At 34.8% G+C, this 23,300-nt stretch overlaps 1 protein-coding gene and 1 non-coding gene across 2 annotated transcripts in view; one reads left to right on the forward strand and one right to left on the reverse strand.

Moving 5' to 3' along the window:
- Positions 1 to 19,243, reverse strand: part of LOC135075218 (matrix metalloproteinase-2-like) — a 197,090-nt gene extending 177,847 nt beyond the window's left edge. The window contains exons 1-2 of the mRNA XM_063969588.1: positions 18,971 to 19,243; positions 15,169 to 15,860 (exon numbers count right to left, since the gene is read on the reverse strand). Coding sequence (XP_063825658.1) covers positions 15,169 to 15,654 — 486 coding nt within the window. The 5' untranslated portion in view covers positions 15,655 to 15,860; positions 18,971 to 19,243. The remainder of the gene's footprint in view (positions 1 to 15,168; positions 15,861 to 18,970) is intronic.
- On the forward strand, positions 11,077 to 11,149 carry Trnak-cuu (transfer RNA lysine (anticodon CUU)). The gene has a single exon. It is a non-coding gene; the product is annotated as a tRNA-Lys (tRNA).
- Positions 19,244 to 23,300: the final 4,057 nt, after the last annotated feature.

Raw genomic sequence — 23,300 nt, forward strand, 5'->3', positions numbered from 1 at the left:
ATGAAACGTCAGTCACTATAAAACGTGGTATAACAAAAAAGAATCAGACTTGGAATAACAAACCACGCGGGCGAAGCCGCGGGCGGAAAGCTAGTATGAAATGAAAAAGGGCAATGTAAAAATACGTGAACATTTTACAAAATTAAAGTTATACCTGTTATTAGCCGTTCATGCTGGGTTAACAGAGAAGTGTAAAAAGTACTCATCGTACCTACTCGTATGTTAATTAACCATAACATTTGATGCCATGCAAGACATTTCTTTTGAAGCAGGCCAAAAGTTATTTGAAGTCATTGCCAAAAGCGTTGTCTGATTATTTTGTTTGGAAACAGTATTTTTATTCTCATTCTATCCTTATTCTACTCAGATTTTCATTTTATGTATATGGATATTAAAGCTATCATTTTTCAATTTCCGCTGCACATCCTTCGATAAAGCTTATGCAAATAGGGCATTGCCAGTATGGACAGCTAATTATTATAATAAATAAATAAATCCTTACGAGTTACTTTATTAAGTAGAGACAATTTCTGCATACATATTTGAAGATATCTGCAGGTTATTTGAATTTGTCGCCTAAAGCATCATGATTTTGTTCCAGACATAGACAAAAATACTAACGTCCGAAATAACCCATAACTTAGTACCGAGCAAGGGCCGGAATTCGATATCTTGATGTATTACTAGTGGGGTGCCGCTGTACGTTTTTACAACCCCCGAGGGCGCCTATCTATTTATAAGGAGGGTTCCGCCGACCTTTACAAATACTCTGCCGATATGCTCTACAAACTGCTGCCGTAAAATCTCGGATATATTGCCATGGACAGTTTGAAATCTCTGGGTAAAAAAAGGCTAGCTACCAAAAGAAACTGTTACAAAAATAACAGGTTTTGTTTTATTTCGGGAAGATACTTGAACATTTTAAACCACTAAAGTAGATAGGCTCTACCTGATTGCTCATATTTATGTACCGCATTTTCTAGTAGAAAACTAACCTTATAATTTGTATCAAATATTCATGTTGAGCGAAAGGAAATGTAGCATTTCATGTTTGACCATGAATTTAGACTTCAGAAGCACCGCACTGTTGTTGGTTGCCTCATTTACATTTTTCAATGCACAAAGGGCACATGCAAGCGCTCTACGGTTTTCCTGTTGCCTGAACAAATACCGAGAAATATTACCCGATTATGGGTAATCAATGACCCGTTCTCCCGGGCATCAGCTGACGGGTCATGCCCTAAGCCAAGTGAGAGTACCATATTTATAGTCGGACGGGACACTATCCCCGCACCCCGCGGCTAAACTTAGCGCCTAGATAGATGGAAGCTGCGCGTGCGTCTTGCCGATTCGTTCGCGGCTGATGCTCTTTTGTTTATGTTCTGTTTCATGTCCGATGTTTTCGTGTTTGGACGATTGTAATTGAAACTGAAAGTTTTATAGAACGTTTAGTGTTGTCGAACTCAATCAAATTAACTAATTTTCTTTTTATTAAGTTTGAACCTTGGTAGCATTAACACCCAAAATAAAAGACAATGCCGGAAATTGGCGTCTTTTTTTTTTCGCGCGGCCATCGACCAAACTTTGTTTTTTAATTACAAAATAGTGTAATAAACCAAACTTACTATGACATGTATACCTCTAAACTCAGTCTGAACTGAGTTACGAGCATTAGAAGTTTGATGATTTTCATACTAGATTTGCTTTTTGCGCGCAAAGTTTTCTAACAAATTGCAACAAAATAGTGAGATTGTATGTGTAAACAAACAATCCCATCAAAAACAATACTTGTCAAAAAAACCAAGTCTCGCAACTCAGTTGTTCTACGGTAAAAAGTTGTGAGATCCATGTAATACCAAGTCCAGGCCAGGAAATCTTTAACGTTTTACATAAATATTGACTTGGCCATCGCACTAAATAATTTAATTTACACGTGTTTTCATGCGATGGCCAAGTCAATATATTTATGTAAAACGTTAAAGATTTCCTGGCCTGGACTTGGTATTACATGGATCTCACAACTTTTTACCGTAGAACAACTGAGTTGCGAGACTTGGTTTTTTTGACAAGTATTGTTTTTGATGGGATCTCATTTCTTTTTGTATTTTGTAGACAGCAGTTATGTATCTAGAAAACTGGACCGAAATTGAAAAATTTTACTCGACTTGGCGGTTGCACTACCGTGCCCCCAAATATCATTTCTTTTTGTATTTTGTAGACAGCAGTTATGTATCTAGAAAACTGGACCGAAATTGAAAAATTTTACTCGACTTGGCGGTTGCACTACCGTGCCCCCAAATATTTTAGTTTTTCCTTGATTCATACACCAAACACTACTTATATTCCAAATTTGAAGCTTCTAGGTCTGCTAGAAGTGCCTTAGAGTTTTGATGATCGGTGAGTCAGTGAGTCAGTGAGTCAGTGAGTCAGTCAGTGAGTGACAAAATTAAGTAACTTTGACCCGTTATAATTCTTAAACTACTGGTTCAAATTGAATGAAATTTTAAATATAGGTACCGTGTCTTTACAATGCCTGCATAGCTAATGAAAATTCAGCCTTCTAGTTTTATCCACAACGAAGTTACAGGCGGTCGAAAATGGCCTGAATTGCTTCGAGAAAAGGATGGTACGGCCGTGCCGCTTTTTTGCTCGACTTGGTGGGGGCACTGCCGTGCCCCCAGATACCATCCATTAAAGGCTCCAGACATCAGTATGGAGCAGAATCAGCGCAATAAAAAAATAGCGCAATATTTTGTTGCAATTTCTTACAAAACTTGCACACAAAAAGCAAATCTAGTATGAAAATCATCAAACTTCTAATGCTCGTAACTCAGTTCAGACAGAGTTTAGAGGTATACATGCCATAGTAAGTTTGGTTTATTACACTATTTTGTAATCAAAAAACAAAGTTTGGTCGATGGCCGCGCGAAAAAAAAAAGACGCCACTTTCCATACAAAATCTGGCATTGCCATTTGATATACCTACAATGAATACGGTTTCAATTAAGATAATAAGTAACTACCTGATTTACGATTAAAAAACACAAGATAAGATTCTGTCTGCCAGTCATTGCACTTAATTCAGAACACTGGAAGCAAATTATTACAAAAAAGTGTACAGTGCGATGTAATTTTGAGGTAGAGAACTTTGTCTAATATACATTTACCAATATTATCCAATTTGAATTAACCTAAGATGCAGTTCTAATGAGAATTTAATTCATTATACCTAGATCCATGACAAAAAGTATAATGAGAGTAAGGGCACAAAGTAATCACTTTCAGTTTTTTTGTCTTACAGAACTGGTAATAAAATGTCAATCGCTCCCTTATGAGTCTTTCGCTCGCGCATGCATCGTGCATTAATTTCCAAGCTTAGCAGCGTTAGGGACTTGGTTTTAACTCTATTTATGATGGGCGGGTTCTCGATATAGCCCCGCTTACGGATTGAACTTGCATAGCAACTGACAAGTATTAATCGCAATCGCTAATTGGGGTGAAATATAGTCTGTAATAACCATCTTTAGAAGGGTGATGATTGACGATAAGTACTCAATACTCAATAGTTTATTGCTTCCATAATGTTTACAAAAGTATAAAAGTAAAAAGTAACTTTTAGGGTCTTTAAATTATTGGTTCTTGTTACTTACATTTTTATAATGTTAAGTCATTCGCAGTTGTATTAAAGAGTGATTTTTACTGTGTGCTCTCCTTTTCACACACGTATGAAGAATTTTCCTCATCATTAAGTACGAGTATCTTGGAACAACTGAAGTTAGGTGGTTTGTCGATTTAACTTATTATCACTCGTACATACTTAGGAGTAATCATTTAGGGCTTTCATGATTCATAACATACGAATATAGGTATTGTGAAAGGACAATGTTCGTTCTCCATACATTGTTCGCCGTTAGATCAACAGTGCCGAAATAATACTTTCTAGGTTCTAAATGACACAAATCTTTATGTAAGAACAATTATTCCTGGCGGACCAATTCTATAAACTTATTGATAGCAATATTGTTATCATAACCTCTTACTTACTAGTATTGTATTATATTATTTTATGCACATCGATTTGGGAGATGTTCTGTATTGTAGTTGTCGCAGCCAAATTGTATTATAATATTGGACGGGTTTTGGAAATAGCTCGGCGTTCCACTTTTATGATTTACTTACTTACATTTTGCACGTAAATAAATAACATGAATCCTATGTTTACTTTCCACTCTTGACATTTAACACGTGACTTACCAAACTAACTATCTCCATGGTTACCGTCTTAGTCTATGCATGACTAGGGATTGAACAACTTTTATTTGAATATTATTAACAATTCTCGATAATTATTATCGATTGAAAAATATTCGGTATTTGAATCGAAAGATATATTCAATTTTATCAATATCAAAATATTCAATTTTAATAATAAAATAAATATTATTTACTACCACCTATGAAATGTTCTAAAAATTGCCTGGAGCGCTCCCCCAATCCTGGGTTTTCCCTTTCCAAGCTGAGAGGATAAATATCATTTTGGTTCTATCGATACATTATAAAGGTACTTAATATTTGAAATGTATTACCAATTATTGTTATAAGCATTTTGAGCGAATAAAACTTTCAATTCTATTAGAACTTTAGACATTTCTCTCACTTTAAGCGGCATTGGATTTTTCATCGAATTTTGAAACTGTAACAGATATATTAAAGATGATCCCATATTGTTGTCATTGTCTATATCAGTGTTATGATCACAATTCTTTTTATTTTATTCATGACCTTCGACCAGTTGGACACATTAGATAGCTTCTTGTAGTATCGTGCAATATATTTTTAACTTTTAATTAAAATCTAGTCATACTGTAGCAATTTGGACGATTTATTTTATTATAAGATCGGTATCTTATTGTCTATGATGACCGCAGTCAACATCACTATTACATGGATTCAAACAATGAAGTACGGCATTGCCTTGTGCCGATTTTACATAGATTTTATCGACACAAATTATGGAACTTCATAGGATATGGAGCAGGCCACGCCCTAAAATGTCCGGATGTCGTCATAGTATTATGGAATACATATAAAATACTTTTAATATTTCATTTTTTAATCCTCAAGTGTCCGTTACAATCTAATTAATATTTAAGTATTCAAAAAGTAAGAGATTAATTTTGATACTTTACTGCTGTGCCCAGGAATCTAAGGCGGTTTCTGACAATGTCCTTTATTTTTTAGCTTACTAACAAAAGCTTTCGATGTTGCAATTAAGTACCTACGTACTTTATAATATGTTTTGTTTCACTTTGCTAATTTGCTTAGCATACATAATTTTCTCCTTCGCTGGCAGCGAGTGGCACGTGACGTGACTGACAAGTCTACATGCAAATAATATTTTAGCATAATTGACCAATAGGTGTGTAAAACCAGGCTGTGTAATTCATTAAGAATCACCTCCGATGTAGGCATGAATGGAGGTGGGCGGTACTCTCGCCTACCTACACGGGGTAATGTGTTTTGATAACATTTTATGATGTACAATCAGGTTCAAAAGTTTTACAGAATTCGCGAGCTTTACACTGATTTTATGATGGTTACTTTCAGAACTATCAATATCCGCAAATCTACGTACAGTCGTACATACTGAAGAAATAAGGAACTTGCGATTACAATCATGTTTATTTTATTTTAAGTAACACCTAAGTAGTTGTATTGACAAAGAGAAACGCAATAGTCTTAAAGTAATATCAATGTGGACAATGAAACTAATTAAGTGGAAAACTTATATTTTCAGTGTGTTTGACTGTACGGATTGTGCTCACGCAAGTCTCGCCACGTTCCTGTGATTTTAAGGATTAGGAAGATTAGTCACGGCAGTTCTTCAATGTGTTGTTTAGGATTACAGTCATCAGGTCATATGTACGGTTACACCGTCTATAAATAGTTATGTCAGGTATCTTCAGCCTATTCTAAAAATTACAATGCTTAACAAAATACTACAATTTATGTTATATGTTGCATTTTTTATTATTATTACGTCGTCATTAGCTAAAAACTTCTAAAATAATGTTTATGGCTAAACAGGTAAATACTCGCATCTCCTACAATTTTATGGCTCCTAATTTTATGACAAATCCTAATTTTCAAAGAAATATCAAAAAATATCACCAAACATTCCCATCAACGTGCAACTCCTGTATATCCAGGATCTATAGAACGTCCGCACGTAAAAAGCAACTAATGATGGCTGAGTTAGTAGTCTGGGGGGAAAGTGTAATTGTTACTCACACCTACCAAATTATTAGGTACCGTGCGATCTAAACTGCATAGCACTTTGTGATACCCTTTTATTAGCCTTTTTACCCCTTAGCCAAATCTAGATAGTAAAAGGTAGCACTTTCTGTTACTAAATTATCCATGAAAATAATGGTAGAGTCGTTTTTAAAGTGGAAAATATGGCGGAATATTTATGAAGGGTCGTTGATTACTCGAGAAGCGCGATGCAGAGAGCAAACATTGCTCTGATAGGGAGAATAAGTTAAAATTATTGCTGCATTTACATCTTTGTGAAATACTGTTGTTAGAATATGCAGTTCTCATATTAGTTAATATCTTAAATTTTCATACTTTGGCTCTTTAGAGCAGACAGTTTTGTTACTAGTGTGATATGGTTGGGTTTTTATTGCCGCTCAAGCTGTAGATCCACACAAGTTGCAGCGGTGGGAACCGGAGGTGGGAATACGAGTAGTCCCGAAACTATGTTATCGAATTAGGTGCATTTAACTACTTAATTATTTACATCATGATTGTTACAGTGTTTAGCTTATTATGTACCGTTACATCTGTATTAGTGATAATTCTTATTGCATCAAAATAGAGAGGAGGCTTTTGAAAACGTTCCTTTTATCCAGCAAAAGGCTTTAAAAAAATAGTTGTTAACCCCCAGATGATTTGTTTGAAATCACGAAGCATAACTTCTATTTTTATACTTAGAACAGAAATACCTAGAAAATAAAGTTCAATATACTCGTACCAGTAATGTTTATAAAACTCTATCCGCACATTTGTTCTCAAGCGCTTATTACATCGAGAAATAAACTTGACCATATAAAAAGGGGAACTAAAGAGAATGCTGTATGCACTTTTAAGGATGCCCTGCTACTGTACTGGCCCTATAAACAATTACGAGTCACAAACGATCAAGATTAAGCTCTATGGCACGGTAATGAGGTTTATTCTGATTTGCGATAGTCCTTGTCAAGTTTTATGGAAATTCGATCTCTGGCGACCGACAGTCAGCGTATAAAAGTGCTTGACTTGGCGCTGGAGACAATAGCATAACGAAAATGAGTAAAAAAACTATAAATAAGTAATACTTAGTCCATATTAAATAACATGACTCTATCAACATGAATAAGAATAAGTACACAGTTATGATCTGAAAGAAAGCATTTAAATCATCCTGAATTTGATCTTGATTTATTTATTTAACCATTTATTTTGACGATTTATTGCTCTGTGAAAATTTATAATTTTGGTCTTTCGAAGAATTTTCTGTTTAGAACATGTTTTGGGAACACGCAAATTTGTAATTTGGCAAAAATAGCTGCAAGTTGTTTGTTACTTTGATAAATTAATATCTGTGAGTGTTAACATTAATGGACTTTTCAATAATATATCACCACAAGTTACCAGAAATCAGCTACATTAAAAATACTGATCAATTAAGATCTTATTCTAAAAATATTTTGCTATCCACAGTTTTCATTCAACATGACGCAAGAAAATCAAAATAATGGTATCGATTATGAAAGCAAAGCATTGTGCGAGGAGTTACCAAGGCACGTGAATCATCGACATAAGAAAGTAGCTTTACCTTTTCGGACTGCAAAAGAAAAAGTTTGATTCATACCAAACATTTCCGCAGATTTGATTTATATAGGTCAACGATTTGTTTGACGTCACGCACTAAATTTAAAAGAATTGTCTAAAAATATTACTCTAGACACGTATTTAGAATAACAATAGCAAGCGGTTTCGCTATGAAAGAGCTGTGAGAACCTAAAATGAAAATGGTTCTTAGGTTTTCAGATACAGAGTTGATTTTAGGTTGTGTAAAGCAACGGATACGTGAGTCACCGGAACAGCGCCTGCGCCGAATTGTCCGGACCTCACCTGGTGGATGAATGAATGAATAGAATACTAATTGACCGAATGTTGTAGCTAACTTGTAGTCAATTAAACAATTACTGCGCGTCATTAATATTGGCAAAATCTTCGGGCATGCTGTGTTAATATTTATAACCTACTTACGAACATGTGTGGGTGGTATAGTGGCTGATAAATGTTTCGTTGTTTCATGTGAAATGCAAAACTTTACACATGTTTGAATTGAAATTACCGACAGACATACACTTTACCTCATTTTCGGTTTATTCTTATTCGTTTAGTAATTTATGAATTTAGAATAAAATTTAAGAACCAATAGGTATGGCATAGAAAACGCGTAAACTACTACGGCTAATACGCATAATGTCTATAGTAATACAAGCGCTCTAATTATTTTAAACGCACGTTCTGTAAACCAAGGTCCCAATTTGGTGAACCTAATTAAAATAACGGTTGAACATCGAGTGTATACCTGTCCTTTTTATTTGCAGGCTAGTATGCAATGTCCATTTATATCCATCTCTGTCTGTGGCGCTAAATATATCTGTCGAGACGTAATATCCGGCCAGTGCATACTCGACATAAGCGTTGGATTGCAAGTCAAAAATCTGCTGGAATCAACGCATGCTTCCTCATTACGAAAATAAAATGTGTATGCGAAATAACACCAGAAACAGATGCTGTGACACAAAAAGACGATAAGATCTTTGCATATTTGAGATATTTATCCAAATGCAAAAGTACACACAATGGTCCAGTTCTTGATTAGTCTTGACCAAGGTGTGATTTAGGATTTTATTCTACAGTTTTTAGGTCTAGGTATCTGAAAGATAATCTATATTTTATTTAATTTTAAAAGATAAGAAGAGGAAAGATGCGTCATAAAGCTAATTTCACAATAAAAATAATAATCACAAGTACTTGTGCTTTAAAATATTATTACGTTGGTTGGCGTTAACTAGTAGAGTCCATGTTAAAATACGATAATAAATGACGGCAATTTTATTATTTTGTTAACTCAATGACTGTAAACTATACCACGTATGAATGCATGAGTATGAGTCGAAATAAGTGAAATTCCCAGAATTCAACAACACTTGTTATCACCGTCTGCAATCAACAGTTGAAACATTGAATCAACCCAAATAAGTCGAGAGATTTTATCAAGTGTTTACAAAGTAAAAAGTATTTTTGCATTTCAGCATAAAAGTGTGTTTTTGTTACGGTGTAGGTATCCACTGAAAATTAAAAGTGACTTTTGGAAGCCGCCAACGGAATACCACACTAACTGTGTCCAAATAACTCAAATCCAGTGACTCTATGGTTTGTATTAAAGTAGAGAAAACCCCACCACCAACGAGAAACGGAGAAACACGGTTCTCAACGCGACATTTTATATGAGTTACATTAGTAGATACCACGTCACTAATCACAGTTTGACGTTCCAGGTGTGTTACTAAAGCCGTGGTCACAAGCAGATTCATCTATAGTTTCAAATTCTATGCATAATATTTAGAACAACTTTCAAGTAAAGAAATCGCATCGCTGCGGTTTGTCACCATTTACACTTCTACAGCTTCCAAATTACGTCTAAATCTGAATAACAATTCTATTACAAACGTGAAACTTTATCTCAACATGAGGTTTGGGAGGGCCATAACTACCTACATCCTACATGGACTGACACCCAAACCATCCGGGCCAGATTTATGGAGGAGTGAGGGTATTCATAAATTCTAATATGACAGATTAATGGTTACATTGTGTTTATACTTGTAGTCTGATTATAATTATCCTCTCTACTCTCTCTACTACCTTACCTCTACAGTTTTGATTAGGTAAGTAAGTATCCTGTGAAACATAAAATTCTCGTATCAAAGCTCCTCCAAAGCTTGACCGGTTCTTGTTAAATTTTGTGTGTATATTCAGCAGGTCGAGAATAGAACACAAACTTAAGAAAATCATCTGATACCTAAGGGTTTTTTCACGCGTACGAAGTCGCAGGCACAGCTGTCAAAATTAATATTATTAACGATTTTCAAAAAGACCAACAGATTAGCCAAGTTGAGCTAAGCAGAATGACATCCAAAAAGACGAGTACAAACTTTTCCGTTACTTAAGACTTCTTAGCCGTGGCGCTAACTTGGAGATTATTATGTAAATGCGCGGTCCCCATTCACAGGCGTAAATTTAATCAGGCTCCAACTTAATTACTTTTGATGAAGCTTCCAGGTGCTAATTAAGGCACGCCCGACCATCACAGGGCAATTTACAAATGCAAATTCTAATTACAAAATTTACGGGCAAATACACAACATTGACCCAAAATCTGATGGATGTTTAATTCAGGTAATTTGCAGCACTACGTGATTCACTGTCACGAGAGAATGGATGTGGGAGAATGGATGTAAAAATATTCATGATATTGAATTATGTATAGTGGTCTAAATGGCGATTTATTTAATATTGTTGCCATCCGATTGGATGGCAACAATGATGGATTCATCATCAAAATCAGCTGTTTAAACATATGTAAGCGGATATAAATAAGTTTACCTAATTATGCAAAAAATCGGGCTTTCTCGTAATCTATTACGAAAAAAAGTATCTTTGTATTAATATTATTTATTAATTCCTTATAACAGTCATGCTCGTATTTTAAAAATGACTAGTTTATAGTTTTGGAGACTAGTAAAACCTGGTACACCAAAACTTACTTTTCACTCTTTAAAATATTGTGCAGATAACTGTAAAGAATAAACGTCTGTCAATTTATTATTGATGATTGTTTACCTACTATAAATTAACTGATAATAACTTGGCTTGGCACACTGCCACGTCAGCCACATGTTTAATAGTGCTATCGCATTGATTAATATCGATAATTTCAGCGAATGCCTTCAAGCCCGGCTAGCTCAGTCGGTAGAGCATGAGACTCTTAATCTCAGGGTCGTGGGTTCGAGCCCCACGTTGGGCGCAAATTTTTTTTGATATTTATTTTACGAACCACATCTTTTAATCAATAAATTAGATATATTACTAATGCTAATTTTATAAAAAATGTATCTTATCAAACATACATTATTATTAAAAAGTAAAATTATTACTTTTAAAATGTACTCAGACGATTTTAAATAGAGATGGGCCGACTAGTCGCCGACTAGTCGCCGACTAGTCGGGAAAGCCGACTATTCGGCATCATTTGTAGTCGGCCGACTAGTGACGATTATTCGGCAAAATATGCCGATTATAATCGGCGGATTAGAAAATTAAATTTGTGAATGAAATAAAACTCATAATCACCAAGATGATTCAGTAAAAAGTGGTTTCACCAGATTTAAAATTTTGGCAATCAGTCTAAATTCATACAAAGTTAAGATTACCAGGAAATCATCAAAAATGTGAAAAGTTTATGTCCATATAAAAATTGACATTTTTTTTTCGGGGAACATATTATACATTATACATGGAATTGCATACCTATTCTGCGGGGAAGTGGTACATTATGTGGGGCTCCTCTCATCGGAAGGATGAGGAATACCCACATAAATAATAGCCCTTGAGCTCCGTCGATCGCCTTAGTGTGAAGAACTATGGGAATCCGGACAAAGCCATCAACTATCACAGTCCGTCCCGGCAATTGTCCACCTGTATGGCGGGCCCTGCCTATCCGATGGTGGTAGTAGTCCGTGCTATGCAGGCCGGGGTACACACCCCCACGCCCTCAGCTCGCTGACTATCACCGTGGAGGGTGGAGAGGAATCAGTGGGCCTAGGATGCGTGCCGCGATAAGCGCAATTTTGCCCATTTGACGTCGATAAGTAAGAATATTATCACGGCGCGCATCCTAACCCAGCAGGAGGTGATCATATTGTCACCTCCTCTGACCCCTCCGCCGTCGAAAATTATGACATCTACCTTAGGTACTGTTAGGTGATTGTAATGTTGCTTTTTATTATTTTTTTCTCATATTAAAGAAATCTCATTTCTCAAGAAGTTATATTTATCTCTTTAGAAATCTAGTATTATTCTTCGGACAAGTAGGTATTAGAATGATCGGCATTGCCGATTAGTCGGCCGACTAGTCGGCAATTTGAAAACCGATTAGTCGGCTAGTCGGTTAGTCGGCAAAGACCATAGTCGGCCCATCACTAATTTTAAAACATAAACTTATCTTAAAAATGAAATTCCAAAAATCAGTCATACATAAAATACTGTATGCCACTTACAAAGAAATGGGCACGTAACCAGAAAATTTTATGAAATCTTATCTTGTAAAATAAATTAAATTGTTGGTCGACAACCCTATGTCAGCGTCCAGACACCCTTTGTTTCAAGTAGAAGGTATTCTGCTTACACTTCGTTTTTGCTGCCTGTATCCAACATACAAGATTGCTAACAATACTCATACTCATGTCCTATCTATGCAAATGATGAGAAAATTATTCTTAGAAAGATGTATACTGCGGAAATATAATACATAAAATTGATCACTTGACACAACACACACATACCAGCAATACGAAAAACCCATAAGTAAATGAGAACATTTCAAAATCTCGTAGGTTGTATACTTATTTGTATAAGCATATCACCCAGTTTACATTCCACAGAGTTATTAATGCCAATTTAAAAAGTAAAAACAAATTCCTTCATATTATGTGATATTGACATTTCAGATAAATAAGACCAGGGTCAGCAAAACAATTACCATACTGTTACAACATTTATCACTTTACATAACCAGAGTTTAACCTGCAGTTTAACGCAAACATGGCCTAGATGCGAGCACAGGAAGCTGCTAACCGCGCGTTTGTTTAAGCTGTAATTAACTGAATCCCTGATTTGAGTAACTCGTCCCGCCCATGGCGATAGTTTTGTGAATGAAACTCTTTTTATTGAGTGAAGATTTTGAGATAATTATGTGTGATCATCACGTATAACTCAAGCATCCGACTTTTTGTGACCTCTGTTATTTGATATGTAGAGTCAGTCATAGATTTGAAACACAATCTATTATCTTCGGACAATGAGACTATTAATTAGCCTATGTATTTATATTTTAAAATCGTTATCGCTGTTGTAGACGTGCACAATGTTGATCAATATTTTTATCCTTCCAATTTTTATCATTAATTAATTTTATTATTACACAAACATGTCCATTTTAAAACTATGTATCTTTTATATTATGCAGTGTAGACAGAAAAATAGAGAAGTTTATGCAAAACATTATTCTCAGACGATAAAAGATTTACTTCTGGAGATTTAAAAACATCGGGCTCAAGGGCCATTCCAAACTACCACTTATCACTTCCCCACCGAAAGAAGTAATAGAATAGATTCCATGAATCTTCCCGAGTCCCGAAAATAAATGGCGTCGTCAACCGCTGGGAGCCAATGAAAATTTGTCGGATTTTTGAAATTTGTAACGGTCTGCGATATAAACGAGCCAAGATGTCTTCCAGGACTAACCACTTGACTTTAGTAGGTAATGTCCCGGTGTTCTGAATAAAGTAGAAGAATCCAAGTATCGAGTGATAACAGGACTAAAAGTACTCAAGCGAGATCAAAAATAGTGCCCAATTTGTTTAAAAACAAAAGCACGAATAATTACAGAATTGCGCTATGCATCGGTCAGTCAAGTAAATTATTAGTCATTTAGTTTGAGTGTACCTACTGCTCTAGATAATGAGATATTTAGGTTTAGTTGCATCCATCCTGAACGTTTGAAAAGAATTGCGAAGTACTCAAAAGAATTCGTGAGAATCGAGATTGTGATCAAATACGGTAGCTCTGCCCAACGCTGCCCACTCGTCACTTACCCCATTAATCTCAAAACAGTCCGCACGTCTGTCACTGCCACTAATCTAATACGACACGCGGGCTTTTTGTCCCCGCATTACCGGCACTCGGAAATACGCCTTAAAATGCCAGTTAATCCGTCTAAGAAGTTCCCTTTTAAGGAGGCATCAAACGATCCCGGGATGGAGTGGATGCATTCATCGTGAAGATTCGTGCCGTGTAATGTATGTGGCGGAAAAGGCGATTTCTGTCTGTAGATGGCATGGGGGAGGCAGTGATACCTGCTATCTCGGGGGAAATAAAAGGCTGCGTAACATTGTGTCTGAATTCCAACATTGTAGTTTCAATCTGCCAGATTAGAGGGAATCTATCTAAGTAAACTTTTATTTTACGTTATATTGTTCAGGAAATTATAATTCTCCCAAAAAGATTAATTATTATTGTGGCATTTAAAACTTTATTTTAATATATTCGCAGGTGCTATAGTAAGTAACGCTTTTCAAGTACCGATAAAACAATATCTTACTTTCATAAAAAATGAGGTTTCTTTTCCTCATAAATCGAAAATACGACCATCCGAGCGCCATATTTACATGAAGTGAGTCTCAACTGCCCCACGCATACCAAGCAGATAGATATCCTGACGAGTTGCGCCCTTAACGTCGTCTGCGCTCGCCGGAACTCACTGCTTATTATACGCCATTGTCTGAGCCATCTCGACCTGTCTGATTTACCAGACAATGTCTTTCTGTATCCACTTTTCCTTTCAAACTTTTGATAACGCTTCACCCGGATGTAAAGAACTGGAGGGTCTTTTTTATAGGAAATTCGAGCGCACTCTCCATGAGTACATGCAAAGGGTCGTAAATGGAGCCGTTCCTAATTTATTATAAACAGTGCTATGATTTTTCTAATTATTTACCGATATTATTTATACGCATACCTAGTTTAAGGGGTTATTTTTCACGAGAACCTATCCTGAAGATATTCTCTGACAGACATCTACGGTTTACAGTTACGCTATATCTAGCATTGATGTCACTATGTCAAGCACCCTCTTTAACACTGTACTTGTTACAAAACCACTCTTTATAAATGTGGACTCTTTTATTATCAAGGAAAGTCAACAGACTACCGAGAACGCGCACATTCGCATCGCTAAACGTAAGTTATATAAAAGTGAGGACTTACCACTGATCCTTCATGGTGTTGTGTAGTTCTCGTCGGTCGCGACCGCACCGGCGCCGCGTCGCTCGTCGCTACCAGCGTCAACAACATCCCAACGAGGGCCACTCGCGCGCACACGTCCATTGTCCTCCCGAAGGCTCCCAGCCACTCCCGCGCACATTTAAAATTCAAATCACCGGCCTTCCTTGCACCACCATATACGTCAGCCACCAGCTTTTTCATAATCGATTCTTTTCCGTATACGACTCCTTTCTTATGCAACACGCATCGTGGAAGGCATCGAGTTTCGGAACATTCGTTTATCCTACATCTATCTAAATCAGTCGTTTCGTGAATTTCGTCTAAATTATCATTGGAATGGTTACCGTTGGCCATATTTCTATCTTTAATAGCTACGACGTAAAAAGTTAATATGTTATTCTCAGTCGATGTTTCTTTACAGGGTTTTATATTTGGTGTTGCATTTGTTTGTTTTGGTGCCGCCGGCATTGTCTCGGAGCGTATACTGTCAGCTGGGCATGTTAGAGCGAGGAGTCCCTCAGGGGAGTACTCTAGGGCCGCACTATCGACATGCTTCCTGTCTCCATGCGCCAGATTAACTCCTGCGGGATCTGCGTTATCTATCTTCGTGGGTGGTGGTATTGTTTGCTCTTTACTTATAATATTCTTGTATGTACAAGATATTGAAGCGATTTCTGCAACAGAAAAGTAATTTATAACATTTTTAATCAAATCAAATACACTTCATAGCTTATATGAAAGGGAGGAAATCAAATAAATATGCGAGGTCAAAATTGATCTTACTATGTAGAGTACCTACTTATTCAAGTACAGCACATTAACATTGAAAACAGGATATCCACGATAACAAAGCCCTCTCCAGTCGCAAGTCGATGACAAAATAACGCTGCAAGTTAACTCTCGATAAGGAGAACGCTAAATTATGTTCGCGAGATAACTCCTGCCCTTAACATAAATCTTCCTTCATAAGGTAGGTACACTGCTATAACTAGACTATAATAAATTGTTATGACAGTACAGGAACACGTAAAGAAATAATATTTTTTCCCTCAAGAAATTATTATCTGAGTAAAGTATTTTATCTCAGTTTTAAATTTTGTTATTTTCACTTTTAATATGCTTAACTACAGTGTTTGTGTACTGTCAATAACCTCAGAATATTTGTTAATACAATCGAATTGAAAATTAATTTACGAACTTATTTTTAACAGGTAAAGACAGTTTTCAGTTGTTTTTCCAATAGACAAACATTTGCTTTTTGAAATACAAAAAAGCTTTATTTTTTCAGTGTCTTTATTTTAAAAGTCGTAAGTCTTCATTTTCTGAAAATATCTCTGAAACTAAATACAGACGTTGGCCAATTAAGTTATACGAGTTCACTACGCGGGTCAAACTCCAAAAGTTCATGTTAAATGTATATAGGTGTGACAAAGAACGTACTTCATTTGTGGGTAACATAATATTTATAACTTATGGTTTAATGAATGACGACAAATAAAGCAAGGAGGAATTTGTAGTTATCAAACATGTTGTCATAATTACGCAGTATTTAAGTTTATTATTATTATTTTATACCTATATAATTCACTATACTCATATTAATTATGTTGGATGGACCTTACATTTAACTGTATACTTCAATAATAAGACGAATAAGTTGTCGTAGTCCAAATGCAAACAACAGAAGAAGAAATTGACAAAATTATCTGCATTAGGTAAAATGAGCTTTTTACAAATAAATGATTTTGGATTTTTCTACAAAACTTCTTCCTAGTGTCACTAAAGTGATATTAGTACACACAGTACACGATGTTTAGTATGATTGACTGCTTTTATTCGCTGACATCAGTTGACGATAATTGGAGATTTAAGTTTTACTACGAAAATACTTTCTAATAACGTTTCCTATAAGTATTTTATTTGTTTAACAATGTTTCAACAGCATAATGTTTACTTAAAGGAAATACCTACATATTATTAAGAAAAAATGACATAAATATAACTTATTAAGTTTGATTGATGTATGGCATTGACCGTTAGAGTAGCATAGCGAACCAGCGACGTCCTTGACCGCAAAAAATTGGCCATTACTCTCTACAATCTCCACACGCGTGTTGTTAGTATAACATACCTACATCCATAATTTATTTTGTTCCTATTTGACAGAAAATGAATTCGCATTTACCAGGTATACCGGTTTCGTTCTTAGATTGCTCTAAGAATTTTAAGTAACTGGTGAGACATGTTCATGTTAATATTAAAAAGAAATAGTATGTTGGGAACAGTTAGGCTGATTCAGGAAAATTCAGTCACTTGTGAAAAGCTAATATAGCCTTAGCCTTATAAGTAGGTATCTGGGACTTGTTTTTCGTTAAAATTAATTATTATTTTATCCGTTTTTGTTATTGTACGAATACAAAATCTCATTACTAACTTTCAGTAGGTAATAAAAGTGAACCTATGTTAGCTAATATAATATTAATTTAAAGGGACATCAAGAACAAAAACATAAGTAATATTGATTAACAAACAATTTTGACGTCTCTATAGCAAAATAACTACTCGTAAACACAGACAGCGCTTAAGTGGGTCAACATAATGCAAACCTTATAAACTGTTCCTCAATTCGATTCAAGTAATAATCATGTTTATGAAAGCTTTTAGCATTAATAATTATCTACGATAGTAATAAACTAGTAATAGAGTATATGAGCAATTAAAGTCAAGTGGGTCTTCTACTTCAATAAAGCTTAATTTTGTCTGTCTCGGCCGCTAACGTAGACGTTTTTTGTTTAATACAAGTATTACAAATAGGTTGAATGAAATGTCTTTGTCTACTATAATTCGCTATAAAAACTAGACAACAAAAGGTATTTTTTCTTCAATTAACTGTTTGCCTTGCATTTTCACTATTGTTATCATTATGCTCCAATTTAACTCCTCCAATTTAACTACATTATCTTGTAAAAATATTGTCATCACACTTTTCACAGAGTAATCCATCACTATTTATTTCAGAGATACTTACACAATACTTACAATTTCTAAGCAGGAATTCAGTAATTAGCATTCTATTGACTATTTGAAACTGTCATTACTCTACATAAACTGTAATTTGGTGTACAAATCAGCGCGATATTTATATTCAAGTCTGTATATTGTACACTGTTCGCAAGTTAGCCGCAAGTAGTCTAAGTGTGCCTATTTATAAACGTTTAATTGGAACCGTCCACATGACCAGCCACTCTACCAAACACGAAACTGTGGTTTAGATGTTTAGTGAGCTTTTAAAGTTGTATTTTGATATTTATTATTGGAATAGGAAGTTTGTTTTAGTGTATTAGAAGTAAGAATTAGTAAGGAAGAAACCGGAAAAAGAAAAACTCAGTGTAGAGACAATAAATGTCTATGGTTTCTGCACTGCACCGTAGGCAAAAGTTTATTCACTCTTGCGAACTTTGAAGTAAACTTTAAGGAAATATTTATTAGTGAAAAGTTTTTTAATCTATGTATTAATTAAGAATATATTTGATTAGCAGAGCTTTTATGTTCTGCAGCATAATGTAGAGCTTTTATTTTAATATTTTGTTGATAGAATTTTACTTATGTTGTACCTATATTTTTTAAGTAAAACAAAAAGCTTTTGAGTAAGTTATGTTGTCTTATCGTGAAAATACTGAAATGAATCATTTGTGAAGTAAATATCTCATAAGATATACGACTTGTTGACTTGTTTATTTAAGACTTAGCATACATAATTATAATACGAAAGGTCCACACTTACTTTTAGTGAATCCGCTCTATTTTGTCGAGTATTACGAAAACAAAACAACGCGCCCTGCGTAATCCCTTCCTTTCCCTTTCCGCGGAATAGAGAGAGACAACACGCACAGCTGACACTGAAAGCACTAAAACTTTTCGGGAACCACACTTTTTTGAGTGAGAATCACGTAATTTTTTTTTGCACAGTGGTAAAATTGGTGTTTGTAATTGTAAGTTCGGAGTTTCGTGATGAGCGGAGGCGCGCGTAGGCCCTCGAGACAGGTTCGCCGCGAGCACGCGGGGCTACTACTAACTCGCGCCACGGTGAACGCTGCATGCGCCAGCCGTCCTGGGGTGCCCACGCGACCGGTTGCGGCAGGATTTCTTCGGGTTTTACAACGATGACGTCAGATGACAGGGAAAATGATGAGTAAAACACCGCCAATTAATTTAAAATGAGTTGAGATTTTCGAGTAGGTTTTTACTGATTTTATAATAAAATTTTCGAGGCAAATATTATGTATTTTTTATTAAATATTCTATTGTAAAATGTGTCCTTATCAAATTCTGTGTTTACCCAGATTAGTAATTCAAGCATTCTTTTGATAAAGCTTTTAAAGATAAAACAATGAGGCCATAGCATAGTAGATTTTCGAGTAGGTTTTTACTGATTTTATAAGAAAATTGTCGAGGCAAATATTATGTATTTTTTATTAAATATTCTATTGTAAAATGTGTCCTTATCAAATTCTGTGTTTACCCAGATTAGTAATTCAAGCATTCTTTTGATAAAGCTTTTAAAGATAAAACAATGAGGCCATAGCATAGTAGATTTTCGAGTAGGTTTTTACTGATTTTATAAGAAAATTGTCGAGGCAAATATTATGTATTTTTTATTAAATATTCTATTGTAAAATGTGTCCTTATCAAATTCTGTGTTTACCCAGATTAGTAATTCAAGCATTCTTTTGATAAAGCTTTTAAAGATAAAACAATGAAGCCATAGCATAGTTTAGTTATATTCCAGTCTCATAATGCTATTATTGGATCTAATGGAGAAAGAGAGCGGCAAATACTTGGCCCACAAATGTACAATTTATTTATTTTCGTAGTAAACCTCCCATCCAATTTTAAATTAATATTATGTCACGTCAAAGATTATTATCAATAGGTATTTTATAGAGTTTCTTGGTCCAAACTCAGAGAAAACACCTTACCTCCCGGCGACAGTACACAGTTTGTGTCTGATTTTAGAGTAATTTAGACGGTCTAAACATCTTCACGCACATTTATTTTTTCTCCCGTAAAATAAGGCCACCCTACCGCTCCCGCTTTGTGTGGATATTATTGTCGACGCACAATAAGTGTGTATAAGGAACAATTTTGTTTGATTAAAATTTCTTTTCGTTTTTACGTGCGTGCTTTGTTTCGCGGTAGAGCTTCTATACACGGCCTTTGTGCTTGAATTGGGGGAACTTATTAGTCTGCAATTCGATGTTCCGATGCATACAATTAACACTCAAAACAATGGCTCTTGGTTTTTAGAGTTTAAGTATAGTCTCGCCACTTAATAAAATATGTGATGAAAAGTTGTAAAAAATGAAGTTATTATGTAAGATATGAGCTGCTTACTGTTGCAAATTTTAAAAATATATTACGTAGAAAATTAACGCGGAAAATTAATTGACGGCTGCGAATACAATGATTATTAATTAAAAATAAGATCAGATTTATAGATACATATTTGTATTTTAAGTTACCATTATAAAAATAATAATAATTTATTCATAATATTAATTATGTAGGTAAGTAATAAAATTAATAATAATGACAAATGAATTAATACTTTTCTGTCGTATATCTTTTACTGTATACAACATGTAAACTGCTGAAAAAAAAACAATTAAAGAGTTACTTATCTTCAGTAATTGAGCCTGTTAACATAAATTTTAACAATTTCCCCACTATAAGTTTCCTATCCTTCCTCATTCGAGTGGCGTCTCTGGCCTGTCTAGACTACAGCCCATAGTCTGGGGTCGTTTCACATCTGCCCAGATTTGCTACTTGAAATATTCACAAACTGTGCAAACATTCGCGCACTTGAGAGCGCTAGAGGTTGTTAAAACTCTTTACAATAATAGAAACTCCTCCTTTTTTGAAGTCGGTTAAAAATTAATGTAAAGTTAGAACCTTGTAGGTACCTAATTTATATTCCTTTTGTGTGTCTAATCAGTGACAGTATTGTATAACACAAGAGTATAGCCTGACCAGGAACATAAAAACCCTGGCATAGAGGCGCTTCAATTGCATTTGATAGTGCAACACTGAGTACAGTCGGACATGTGTTAAATTAATAGGCTAAATTTATGTATCAGGATTCAGGATTACGGGCTAATTTGATATTTTCATAAATGAACGAAAAATATTATTAAAGGTAACCTGGTTTAAATAAATTAAATGAAACCATCAATCGAGCTAGTAGGATTTATTTTATTATTCATCAATAATCAAATTCAGAACTTGAATATTCAACTGCAATGTCTGCTCATGAACGCTTCAAACTCGGTACTTCTTTCCCAATTCCATAAAATTCAAAACTTAGAAAGTAACAAAAAACTTTAAAATGGGTAGTTGAAACAGACTACAGCTAATTTTCATAGTGGACTGTACTATACGATAAACATGTCAGTCAATTTGACAACCTTTGTCGGAAACATTATTCAATGAAAATATTGTCCGAACCCTTAGTATTTCTCTTCGACAAATACATTAACACACCGTGAACCACTTTTCTTTCACGACTATAAAAAGATTTTAGCAATTTAATTCACAAAATCAATTGCACACATTTAAAATAAAGTTTGTTTACACTTTGACAACAATAGACTGACATGCAAGGTGACATGTCAATGAAGTTTTCAGTTACTGTTGCCATTAAAAGAAATTAGTACCATTAGTTTTCCGCAACATGGCGAGGGTTTTTATGTTCCTGGTCAGGCTATACATAAAATCACAAATATCATAATATTATCTAGGTATAGCCTGACCAGGAACATAAAAACCCTCGCCATGTTGCGGAAAACTAATGGTACTAATTTCTTTTAATGGCAACAGTAACTGAAAACTTCATTGTCATGTCACCTTGCATGTCAGTCTATTGCTGTCAAAGTGTAAACAAACTTTATTTTAAATGTGCGCAATTGATTTTGTGAATTAAATTGCTAAAATCTTTTCATAGTCGTGAAAGAAAAGTGGTTCACAATGTGTTAAAGTATTTGTCGAAGAGAAATACTAAGGGTTCGGACAATATTTTCATTGAATAATTTTTCCGACAAGGGTGTCAAATTGACTGACATGTTTATCGTATAGTACAGTCCACTATGAAAATTAGCTGTGGTTTGTTTCAACTACCTATTTTAAAGTTTTTTGTCACTTTCTAAGTGTTGAATTTTATGGAATTGGGAAAGAAGTACCGAGTTTGAAGCGTTCATGAGCAGACATTGCAGTTGAATATTCAAGTTCTGAATTTGATTATTGATGAATAATAAAATAAATCCTACTAGCTCGATTGATGTTTTCATTTAATTTATTTAAACCAGGTTACCTATAATAATATTTTTTCGTTAATTCATGAAAATACCAAATTAGCCCGTAATCCTGAATCCTGATACATAAAGTTAGCCTATTAATTTAACACAGGTACGACTGTACTCAGTGTTGCACTATCAAATGCAATTGACGCGCCTCTATGCCAGGGTTTTTATGTTCCTGGTCAGGCTATACGTTACTAGGTAATATGATTTTAATTGTAGTCAATTATCCCCATTCATAACTAATTAAATGTCCTTTATTAAATAGCAATCATAATATTTTAATCAATGGCTAATTAATTTATTATTAATCAATGCATTATCAACGTTAAACGTTGTAAATTGAAAACACATTGATTTTCACCAATAATGACGAGAGTTCGAGTTCTTTTTTTACTTTCCCACTTTTTGGTCTTAACGACAAAAAATTGACGAAGGTACAAATTATGCGAGGTTGTTCGTTTGTTTTCTTTTAGTTTTAGATATTAAAGTTTTCTAGCGTTAAGAGTCGCATCTCAAACTAAATTTTAAATAACTTGAAAAAATCAAATTGTCTAAGGTGGTAATCGAACCCACGACCTTTCGCTAGCTTTCTTTTTTTTATGCCTAGTAGGTGTGAATGCTTTGGACCCGTAACTAGTAATTAGATGTCTGTGCTTTGCCATAATAATTTCAGGAAATTATTTACTTGTCCCATTGAAGTAATATTACTACGTAGTACATTATAACTCAATGACTTGTCCTTATCATTATTTTTCACTC

This window comes from Ostrinia nubilalis, chromosome 10, assembly GCF_963855985.1.
Source record: "Ostrinia nubilalis chromosome 10, ilOstNubi1.1, whole genome shotgun sequence".
NCBI classification, from domain to species: Eukaryota; Metazoa; Arthropoda; class Insecta; order Lepidoptera; family Crambidae; genus Ostrinia; species Ostrinia nubilalis.